Raw genomic sequence first — 12,303 nt, forward strand, 5'->3', positions numbered from 1 at the left:
ATCTCAGACCAAAGCCACCTTAAACAGTATTCTTTATGCTGCAATGAAGACACCATATACCCCACCTGAACTCAGCAGGGGCATTCAAATTTTCCTTAGCCTGGAACTCTATAAGAGAAAAGAAATGCCCTGTTAATTGGGCCACCCTCATTTGATTTAAGCACTGTATTCCTAAAAAACTTTTTTATTTCTTGGCTAGCAATACAAGGCAGGCTATCCAGATTCAAAAACCAGTTTCTTGGGCCAAAGCGGCTGATATTATTTGCAAAATCTGTGGGTCAAATCCTGAAACCAGAAGCCATCTGTTTTTCACTACTTCAACTACTCAAGATTTTAAAGGGAGTCACTGCAGATCTAAAACTTCATAGAACTACTACAAAATTGAGAGGTGAATATGCATTGGCTCATTGCTCTGGGTAATTCTCCTGATGAAATCAACAAGCTGTCTTAGGCATCTACGCTTCTCATACTTGGAAGGCCAGAAGCTACATGATATATGAAAGATTCAGGTAACCATAGAGCCTACTGTGCAAAGAGCAATTCTGGATGTAAGAAGCAGATATTCAGGGATTAGGAGATTTGATAAGTTGACTGATCGAGTGTAAGGCTTGATAGCTTTATTTTTTTTGCATCCCTTTCGGTGCTAATATATGATTCTTAATTTTTCCAAAAAAAATTATTACTAAGTGAGAAATATAATGGGGAGGGCAAGGTTTCCTCCTATTAGGACCTCCTGAGAGTAGTGCCCCGGTGCTCTGCTAATTATGTATGGTATTTCAGTGTGCGCTCCTGCAATCATGTGCAGATAATAATAATACTCCTTTTGGGTTGTACTCTGAACTAGCTATTTTCAAAGTTATTAACTCATCTACTTATGAATAATCCACTTCCAAATTTCATTATATGTTTAATTAAATGTATTCATGATTAATATTTTGCAGATTGAATTTTGAGCACATGATATAAAGCTTCAATTTGAAAGCTAAGAGTGGTTCAGCCATTTCAATTTGGAATTCCCATCTCTTCTGGTCAAATGGCTCATGAGCAACTGGTTGTGTTTATCTTATATATGTACAATTATTTTTGGAATAAGATTGATTCAAATTAGCGGTTGTTTTTAAATAGTGAATTTTAGTGTTTTCAAAGGTGAAGACATAAGGTGAAGCATTTTACTCTGGACAAGGGAATTTAATTTTAATTTTTTTAAATGTATAAAAATATATTTTATATATTATAAATAATTAAATTTTCTTAAATAAATTATAAAATAATTTCTAAGACTTCAATTTCATATAACTCCAGCTGTCCTTGCCCATAAATGAAAAGGCCACAGCCACATGCCTTTCCGATGAAATACAATTAGTAATGTGTTACCTTCCATCCAATAAGGATAAAGCACATTGCTTTTGAGAGTCAAAGAGATTCAATGAAATCAGCACTTCAGCCCTTCTCACGACTCTCTTTTGCACTTCTCACCTCATCATCCTATAGAGAATCAAGTACAAAGGAACCATTTAGAACAGATAAAGTCGAGAGAGGGTCAATCATTGATCGGAGAAACTCGTCAGAGGTAAAGAAAGGGTCAAGAGAGGTCATCTACGAAGATCCCTGCATGCAACCAGCAACCAAAGAGTGAATAAGGTGGTACAAACAGATTTGGGTCAAGGGCAAAGAGAGATCAGAAAAGCTGCAGCTCATCTCTTCACTTTCTGCTGCAGAACATCACTTAAAGCCCTAATCTGTTCTTTTGCTTGCCCCTTCTGATGTTTGTTCTCATTATGCATACACTCCCTTTCCAAAGGTGTCAAAGGGGAATCTTTTGCTCTTGGGCGTTCACCCATCATAGAAAAGCAATCGCCTTTCAGGTCTTGCACATTTAGAAAAGTGCCTTGACGTGGTTTGGCCCCAAAACGCCTCGAGGCGGAGCCATTGAAAACACCTTTTAAAACACTGATAAGGAGAATTCTTCTATATTATTGCTATGTCAACTAAAATAATATCCATCCCTAAGGAAACAACAACCCACTTGTTCACGAGAATTCTTCTATATTATTGCTAAGTCAACTATAATAGTATCCATCCCTGAGGAAACAACAACCCTTGTTTTAAGGAATCTAACACTCTTTTGTTCGGAAATTATTTAAATTTCACATTGTGACCCGTTCTTGTTCATTGTGTTTAAACAAAAAGGGCAAATAAAGGGGATAAAATTGAGATCTTAAAGGACCTCTCATTTAACCTAATCTTTTATCGAATATAATTATATAAACTTCTCACAGGCTTTTTGAAAATTATAAGAGAGCTTACATTCGTGCACTCTCAGTTTCTGAAAATTCTCTCTGCATATGCAACACTATGAAACTTATTTGTGAGCAGTCTGTGATGACTTACAGATGCTAATGATCACCCATGACGAACACCTTGAGACATATCATCACTGTCGTGGATGCGCAAAAATTGACAATAAGGCCAGCCTTATGTAGCTCAGTTCTACACAGTGATCATTTAGTGTTCTTAGCTATGGTGTTTGAAAGTCATTAATTATTCATCGTGTCTATGTGAATCAATTTGATTTGAAGTGTACCATATGTTCATTTACATGTTTTGAATCAAGTATCCGTTGTGCATCTAAGATCTGTATGCTAAGGGCAAGTGTTTTGTTTGCTATTTTAGTGAAAAAAAATTAGTGGGCATAGGTCGAAGGAGATAGAACCACTATAAATCTTGTGAATTGTCTTTTATTTTCTTAATTACTCTTATTTGTTTTTATTACTTGCTATGAGTGATTACTTCCACACTTAGTCGTTAAATTCATATCCATAAAAAAAACTTAATCACACCTAATTTAACAACCCTCCCTCCTCCCCTTTTGGCTGCCATACCCAGACCAACAAGACCCCAAAAAAAAAAATAAGGAAAAAAGTGGAAAAGAACATAGAAGATATAATCTCAAACCAATGAACTTAGCAAATCCCACTTAATGTTCAAAACAGGCACTCCATGGGAGTAATCTCAAGAAAAACTAAGAAAGACCAAAGCGAAACATGAAAGACGATTTTGTCCCAAGGCAACTAACTTTTAGAGGAAAAGTAGTTCTAAAGTTTCATTAAGTATTTAAGAGGCTCAAGACAGTGTCATAATTTATGGATTGTGACAACATCAATCGAACATCTAAAGTAGAAATGACAAAGCTATATCTCTCAATAATATACTCACAAAACATCAAAGCAAAACACATGGAATCCAAAGATCATAGTCAATAATCGTTTGTTCGTCAACATCTTAGAAGTCAGTTTTAAAGATATATCTCTCAACAAGATACTCACAAAACATCAAAGTAATACACATGGAATCCAAAGCTAATAGCCAACAACCATCTGTTCATCAACATCTTAAAAGTCAGTCTTAAAGCTAAGTGAGAACCAACATACCAATGAACCAAAAAGAGACTTCTTACAACAGTAATTGTTAACAAACACCATGGTGCATGGATACAAAACAAACCAAAAGCTGTTAAGTACCTCTTTATCCTTTAATAAAGCTGCATAATTAACTGACAATGCTTTAATTTCTGCCTCAGATTCTTGAAGCTTCTTGATTTCTGCTTTGTATTGTTCAATCTGCATGAAGCACGTAACATAGGAAATACTATATTATTTAGCAAAATACTGAATCTGAAAACAATTAAACAAGCAGCTGCAATCAGATAACATATAAAAATGGCCAATGCCAATCCCATTCATTAAATCCATTGAAGTTCAAAATTTTTAACTTACAAATATGAACATTTTCAAAATTAAAGCCCATCATCACCCAGTAGAATCCAATTTATGAAAAAAGAATCTGTAACCACAATTTGCTGCAATCCACAGAATATACTCAGACACGTGTTCACTTGCACTGAAACTTGGTATAATGGGGGTATTCTCATGCCACTAGATCACAACTGCTAGGACATCGGTATTTGAAGTGACTATTTCACATAATAACAGAAGGAGCACGATCATAAGGCTCACAAAAATGAAAAACAATAGCTTCGAATTCCTACTTTTAACACAGTCTTTATCCCAACCTATTACCGTAATTCACAAACCTACAACTTTGTTTAAATACAATATCTTCTTGCCACCCCCAATTTTACCACACAATCCACGGGTTTACCGAAACAATATTTAATAGTAAATGTCAAGAAAACTTCTCATTAAAGAATACAATGGCAAATTCAGACACTTGGACGCATTCAAATCCTCCATGCTGTGCAGTCTAAATACCGAACAAACAGCAAAATTAAACAACAGAACCGACCAACAATCACAAAATTAAGACGACAAGCATAATAATACCTCGGGAGTAAAAGGAGAATCGATCCCATTGGCCACCGGAGAGCGCGAGGCCGATTTCGAATGCGCGAAACTGTGAGAACTTCGCCGATCAGAAACGGAAGAATCCTCATCGCCGCCGTAGATCTCAAGCTCTTCGTCAGAACCATGGACGTCGAGCGCGATCTTATTGAGGTTCTCTTTGAGGTTAGCAATTGAGCTCCACATCATTCAAATCGATCCCGCCAAACCCTTATTCCTAGAAACAACAAAGTTTGCAGGAATTGCCTTCAAAATTATCAAAAATCTGCGAGATATAGCCGAGGATCTCGAATGGGGGCGTGACAGAGATGAGGAGGAAGGAAGAATCGAGTATTTTCGAAAGACAGCGAAGAGAGATGGGAGAGGAGGGGGTGTTACGACGCTGTAATTAGGGGGTTTTTGGTAGATCCAAGGACAGACATTATTACATAAATATAAATAAATAAATAAATAAATTTTTTAGGAACAAAGCACGTTGCCCGGTGGCCCGCCCGTGTTGTAGAAGTTGCCGACTATTGGTTTCGCCCTTTCTGCACATATTTTTTGCCCGAAAAAAATAAATAAAAGTTTTAGTCGTCAATATGTTTTAAAATTTTTCTGATATTAACCCGCGCTTTGCGTATGAATTATAAAACAAAATATTTATACTATTTATTTTTTATTTAAATATTAAAATAATAAAATTAAATTACCTTCAAAATATTGATTTTACTTTTTAAAATAATTTTAAATGGTGAGTAGAAATAACATTATATTTTTCACCCAATCTATTTGTATTAATAAACAAATTTTATATACCTATGAAGATAAAAAGCTTATACATAATGAAACTATATAATTTTGTTAATAACTATTTACAAACAAATAAAATGAATTTTAATAAAATAAATATTTTACCATAAAATATGATTGTCTTTCTTTTCATATTTTAAAGTTTGGGTTTTAATACATGCAATATTAATTAATATATATATATAAATATATATAGGCGGGGATGTAAACTGGTTTGACCGAACCTCGATAACAAATCTTGTGTCTCTCTCTCCCTATCTCATTTAAATTGCTGCACTTTAAATTTAGCGTGTGTATGTCTATTTATTTACCGTTATATTTAGTTGCACGCATACATTTACTTTAAATGACATACACATGTATGCATGAACTAAAATAGCTTAATATTCTTACATACATGCGTTTAATACTGAACGGGATATGATATGTGATGAATCGGTGAAACACTTAAATTAGCCGAAAAGTTTTTAAACTCCCAATTCATCCCCCCCCCCTTCTTGGGATCACACCAATTCCAACAGATAGAGATCAGCAAGTGGCGATGGCGAGTGCCAAACAACCCCACCTGCGTCGGTATGAGCCCGAAAGAGTTCCTGCTACTCTAGCTCTCATCTCTTATCTCTCATCTTCAAACTTTAGCCAAGGAAAATGTTGTAATAGCAGGATAATAGGACAGCAAAGACTGCAGCAAAAACCAACATGGTCTGTGGCAAGGACTCCAGCAATAAGGGACTGAGACAAAGATGCCGTAGAACTAGAAATGCATCCCTAGAACACCGACTAGATCACCCTGTGTGGAGGAGGCAACCGCGGTGAGGAATTTGGAATAGGATTTAGGGTATTTCATTTTGGGTTTGAGTTTTATTGAACGTGAGGCAAGTAAACGGTTCACCCGGCGGGTGACCCGACTCAAACCCGGGTTGACCCGTTTATAAATGGGCGGGTGACCTGACTCGAACCTGGGTTGACCCGTTTATAAATGGGCAGGTCATAGGTTGATCTATTTATAAACCAGTTGATTTTCATGGACCCATACCCGTTTTAACCAAGCGGGTCACGGGTGACATGTCGGATCTAGACCTGTTTTGCTAGGCCTAGTTATAAGTGGGTTGATTGGTTGGTGCCTATGAAAAACATGAGATAAAGCACAAATTGCTTTACAACAAAACACACCACTTCCTATGCATCAGCTCCCTCTCTCCTACAAGGAAGGAAACTAAATGCCTATCATAAGTTTATTTGTGTCCATACCTTGTATATATATATATATATATATAACCAACATGAAATCTCATAAAAGCAAAAGGTTTTCTTTTAGGAAGAGACGTGGTCTATTTAATTAAATGATATCATTAAGAATTGAATAGGCAAAAAAAAAGTCTAAATACATGACTTGAAATAAAAAATAAATAAAAATCATGCTTTGATATAAGGGCAGATAGAGAAGCAATAACACCCAATTGTCTATGTTGGAAATGCTAAAAATAAAAAAAAATAAAAAGTGCCATATGGACACACAAAACAAAAGCTACATAGCAGCCACATGACTTGAAAAGCAGAGTTTGAGAAGAATATTTTGTTTGTTCTTTTTTTTTCGATGAATTCATACAATACATATAGAGATGGGTCAGAGGTATAGATCCTATAACCAAACTATTGTTCCTACAATCAAACTACACATATAATGAATCTGTTCACACCTACTGGACAATTACATTGTCTTTATAATATGAAAGAATTCCAAATTTAATTACAAGAATAGTTGACTATCAACCCAATATTTCAACACTCCCCCTCAAATTGGTGCATAGATGTCACACATGCCCAACTTGCCCAAAAAATTTAAGAACACTTGATTTGAAATTGCTTTGGCGAGGATATCGGCTAGCTGATCCTCTGATCGAACGTTAGGCAACTTCATAATTTGCTCATCCAACTTAGCCTTAATTGAAAATTTTGTCTACCATTATATACTTTGTATGATCATGTTGAACCCTATTATAGGCAATATCACATGTTGCTTTATTGTCACAATATAGTCAAATTGGTTGCCCAGGCGGATAGCCTAAATCCCTTAACACATAATTTTAAACCTTCTTCCACTGGTGTATCAGCTGGTTGACATGCTGACATACCAGTTTCTTAGAACAAATCTAAGGCATATTTCCTTTGAGAGAGAAAGATCCCTTTATCAGATTGGGACACTTCAATTCCAAGGAAAATTTTCAAGGGACCGAGGTCTTTCATTTTGAATTCTCTAGACAAGTAACTCTGTAGTGTTTTCCTTTCTTCATGGTCATTTCCTATGACTACCATGTCAACTACACATACGATGAGTGCAGTGATTTTATCTTGTCGTTTTTTATGGAATAAAGTGTGGTCTGAATTGCTTTAATGGTAGCCAAAGGTTATCATAGTCTTTGTGAACCTTCCAAACCATGCTCTTGGAAATTGTTTCAACACATACAATGATTTCTTTAATCTGCACACCTTCTGACTATGTATTTTTAGTATCATGCTTCCTAGTGGGAGATCCATGTAGACTTCTTCGGACAACTCTCCATGTAGAAAGGCGTTCTTCACATCAAATTTTTGTAATGGCCAATCCAAGTTCACAACTAGAGACAACAATACTCAAACTGTGTTGATTTTAGCTACAGGTGCAAAAGTATTTGTATAATCGATCCTATAGGTTTGGGTGTATCCTTTTGCAACCAATCTTGCTTTAAAGTGTTCAATTGCACCATCTGCTTTGTGATTCATAGTAAAAATCCACCGGCATCCAACTGGTTTCTTTCCTGGTGGACAAACAACAAGTTCCCAAGTTTGATTCTTCTGTAAGGATTTCATTTCCTTATTTATAGCAGCTTTTCACCTTGGGTTGGCTAAGGCTTCCTACGCATTGTTAGGAATAGATACAGTAGATAATTGATTTATAAATGACTGATTTGATTCCGACAAATGATGGTTAGACACATAGTAACTCATAGGATATTTAACTTTACTAGAAGGATTGGGTTCATATGTGCATTTAGGAATACCTCTAGTGTGACGTTGTGGTAGCCATTTTCTAACTAGTTCAGGAACATCCTCACCAAGCGGTTGGTTTGGTGTATCAGTTGCCTGTGGTGCGAGGGACTCGGACGAAGGTGGAGCCATGACTTCAGTTTCTAGGTGTGTATCACCACTTTGGTCCAAAGGTATACATCTCAAATCCAATTCACCCACTTCTTGATTGGTCAACCTAAGTTGTGAGTGTTCATCACCAATAGCATCCAAATTTATACCACTTGTATCCAAATTACCCACATCACGGTTACCATGTTTAGGGAGTTTCCCTTATTTAGAAATGAGAACATCATAGTCTAGAGTCTGAGCTTCCTCAACACCATAGTCTAGAGTCTAAACTTCCTCCTAATACTCCTGCTAAAGTTTAGACTAAGAGGAAAAATACATGGATTCTTCATGAAAGACAACATCCAAAGTAATAAACATTCGTTGAGTTGGAGGATGATAGTTGTAACGCTCTGAACCCACCGAGTGGGACTTTGGGTGTTATGAGACCAATTGTCTGTCTCTAATACCATGAATACCATTCACACAGTGGAAAATTATTGAACATTCTCAAATAAAATACCAGAGTTCTATTATGTACATCCAAAAAGTGTATCCATTCACTCCCTATTACATAACCAGTATTTAAAGACATAAACTATGCATATATCAATTCTTACAACCACTCATAATTACCAAAACTAAACCCTATCCTAGAGGCTATTAAGGTCGATCACCAGAAGGACTTGAAAAGTTAATAATTCGCTGGGTGAGACACTTCTCAGTAAGGATGAAATAAATTATAACAGTGTGTGGCAGATGAGATTTAGTAAATATAAAATATAGTTGTTAATTAGTCAACACTAACTGAGAAGACACATACAGACTACATTCACACATGCATAAACATTTATAAATAAAAGTTCCCAAAGATTAGGGAGATTACACGACCACACATGTATCGTCCCTTTACTCTGATTTGTAACTTTGCCTTTTTTTAAAATTGGGTGAGGCTATAACTGAACTGATTAGGGCACTCACCTTACTCAATAAGCCCTTAGGCGGAGAGTTTTACTTTGCCTAGATTATTTATGCATTTGAGTTCACATACATAAGCTCACATGCACATACACCACAGTACATCCACACAGGTTCATTCACATCCACATAGGATACACATCCCCACATGATACTACACCAATACTTCCCCACCGACATCCACCATTACACTTTCACCATGACCTATCCATAGTAAATTAGTAAAACAAACTCCTCAGACTTGCCAATGTTTTACCCCCATTCATATAAATGACAATATAATAAACTCATTAGGCTTGCCAACGTTATATCATGATTTATATCCAGGGCAATATAACAAACTCCCCAAACCTGCCAACGTTATATTGTGAAATACACGAATAACCACACATAATAAATCATCCAAACACATCAATGCATTTACCACAGTAATCACAACTGGTCAGTATCCACAACCAGTTAATTATGAAGAGTTATTCTTATGCCACAATGTTTGAATGTCAACCATACTATTATATACTATAATTAAATGATTTACCCTACTCACATTGGTTTTTCCTCAAATTTGAATTATAATTAAAAAAAAACCATCATTTTCAAATGCCTAATCCATTCCAAGAATCATACATATATAAATGGGCTTATATACTCAAAATTAACCGGTTCAAACTTAATAAAAAGCTGGTATAACTTATTCCCCTTGCATGTTTTTTTGAAAACAACCCAAAAAGAATGGGAAAGAAAAACTCGAGCTTTCCAAACTTGCCAAAGAACGGGAGCCCACAAGCCGGAAAGATGAGAGGCACCACTGGAGAGTGTGAGAGACCTTCGGGTGAGCTCGGGAGAGTAAGAGGGACTCGTGAAAGATAAAATCCTAAAACCCTAGTTTTAGGTGAAAGAAGGAAAGGAATTTCCTAAAAAAAAATGAACTAACATCTATATATAGGAAAGCTGCCCCGCACAAAACCCTTCCTTCATTTTTCTTATTTTTCCTTTCCTTTATTTATTTTTCTTTTATTTTATTTATTTTTCTTTTATTTTCTAAGTTTGGGTTTCTACAATAGCACCAGTACCCCTTTTGATGAGTAGCGTACCCAATAAAGACACATTGTGATGCTCGAGGTGTCAACTTATTGCGCTGATGCTTATGAAGGTGTTTGAATGCTACACAACCAAATACATGAGGAGGTAAGTTTGGGACAGTTGGGGCAACAATCGCTTTAGAAAGAGCTTGGGATGGTGTATGGAAATCAATAGTACTCGAGGATACTCGATTGATCAAATACGTTGCATAAGTAAGTGCTTCGCTCCAATAACATAACGACTTTTGAGCTTCTATCAATAAAGCACGGACAACCTCCAATAAGTGATGATTTTCCAACTCAACTACACCATTCTATTGGGCTGTATAGGAACAAGTAGTTTGATGAATAATTTCATGTGCTTCCAAATATTGTTGCAATTCAAAACTCAAATATTCTCCTCCATTGTCAATGTGGAGGACCTGAACTTGTGCAATATACTGTGTATAAACCATTTTATGAAAATTTTTAAATAAAAAGTTCACTTCCCCTTTGGACTTCATTAAACATACCCAGGTCATTATGGTACAATCATCAATAAAAGTAACAAACCAACATGATCCACCCAAGGTAGTGACTTTGGATGGACCCCAAGCATCAAAATGTATAACCATAAAAGGAACATAAAAGGAACTGAACTTTTATTCAAAGTTAATGGAAATGAATCACAATGGCTCTTTGTAAGTTCACAAACATCACATTGGAAACTAAAAACATCAAATTGTGCAAATAAATTAGGAAATAATTTATTGAGGTAATCAAAAGAAGTATGCCCTAGACGTCAATGCCATAACAAGATGTCAGATTTTTTTATTTTCCCCCTTAGAACTATCAACCTTCAGAGCTTGACCTAACAGATTTATGTTTTCAGTTTATCCTAAGGGGCATATGTTCGCCAAGATGGAGATTGTTGTGATATGTGGCTCATATACTGAATGGAAATGTGCACAAAGGAGAAAACATGGTAGAAAATCAAGATGCTGGGGTGAAGTAAGGGAAGACGTCAATGGTTTGGCCAATTAGTTGACGGAAATTTCAATGGTTTGGCTCAGAATTTCAGAGTTTTGCTCTCTGTCTAAAACCGTTGACGGTTTGGCTCGGGATGTCCAGCCCAAATTTCAAATTTAAAGAAAGGGACATTTATTTGGTTGGGGTTTGGAGGGGAAACCTCCAGGAATTCTATTTGTATGTCATTTGTGATTTATTTGATAAAAAAGGTTGATGTATTGTTCATGTCCTTTGGACAAAGAAGATAGTGAATTATTGTCGTTTGCTCTCGTGGATGTAGGCATTGTTGAATCACGAAATTCATTGTGTTATTGTTGTTATTGCTTTCATATAATTGTTGTGGTTTGTTTCTGTATTTTCATCATTAAGTGCTGCATGTGTTTGATTTGATATTCTGTCATGCAATTCATTTTCCACAACATTCCCATCACACAACCATACTCTCAAACTTGACTTTGATATCTTAGATGATGACTACTGATTTCTCAAACCAGTTTTAGCTAATGACCAATTAATCAATTAAGTGAAATTAATCATGTGTAAGTGGGGAAAAAAAAAGGATAAATGATGACTCCATAGAACTTTAACATGTATGATCTCCCACACCTAATCATTTTTAGGATCATCATCTGTCATTGAGGCATCAAAACCCAATCCACACATGTGAATACTCATTATTTTACTTGGATTTTAATTTATTACAAGGATTGATATATTATTATTTGGATGAAACGATAACAATATTATTGCATCAATGATGCAGCCCATTTTTGAGATCGAGTAATTGTCAATCGACAGTCAATTAACATAATTTTTATTAATAAATTATAATGTCAGGAGGTTCTTTGGTAGTTGTTACAAACTTGAGGGGATGCAATTTCTTTGTATTTTATTTTTTAATATTAAGGTTAAAAAACATCATCATATAAAATGTGAATATTCCATTAATACAATAATATAAGTTGTGT

The 12,303-nt window shown here is 35.6% G+C and overlaps 1 protein-coding gene across 4 annotated transcripts in view; it reads right to left on the reverse strand.

The window, feature by feature from the left end:
* LOC131165813 (golgin candidate 4) overlaps positions 1-4,784 on the reverse strand; it is a 41,573-nt gene extending 36,789 nt beyond the window's left edge. For 2 of the 4 annotated variants that reach the window (XM_058123911.1, XM_058123910.1), the window contains exons 1-2: positions 4,344-4,784; positions 3,522-3,620 (exon numbers count right to left, since the gene is read on the reverse strand). In XM_058123911.1, coding sequence (XP_057979894.1) covers positions 3,522-3,620; positions 4,344-4,550 — 306 coding nt within the window. In that variant the 5' untranslated portion in view covers positions 4,551-4,784. The remainder of the gene's footprint in view (positions 1-3,521; positions 3,621-4,343) is intronic. The other 2 variants (XM_058123908.1, XM_058123909.1) reach the window with 2 other exon arrangements.
* Between the last annotated feature and the right edge of the window lie 7,519 nt (positions 4,785-12,303).

Source organism: Malania oleifera, chromosome 10 (genome assembly GCF_029873635.1).
Source record: "Malania oleifera isolate guangnan ecotype guangnan chromosome 10, ASM2987363v1, whole genome shotgun sequence".
NCBI lineage: Eukaryota > Viridiplantae > Streptophyta > Magnoliopsida > Santalales > Ximeniaceae > Malania > Malania oleifera.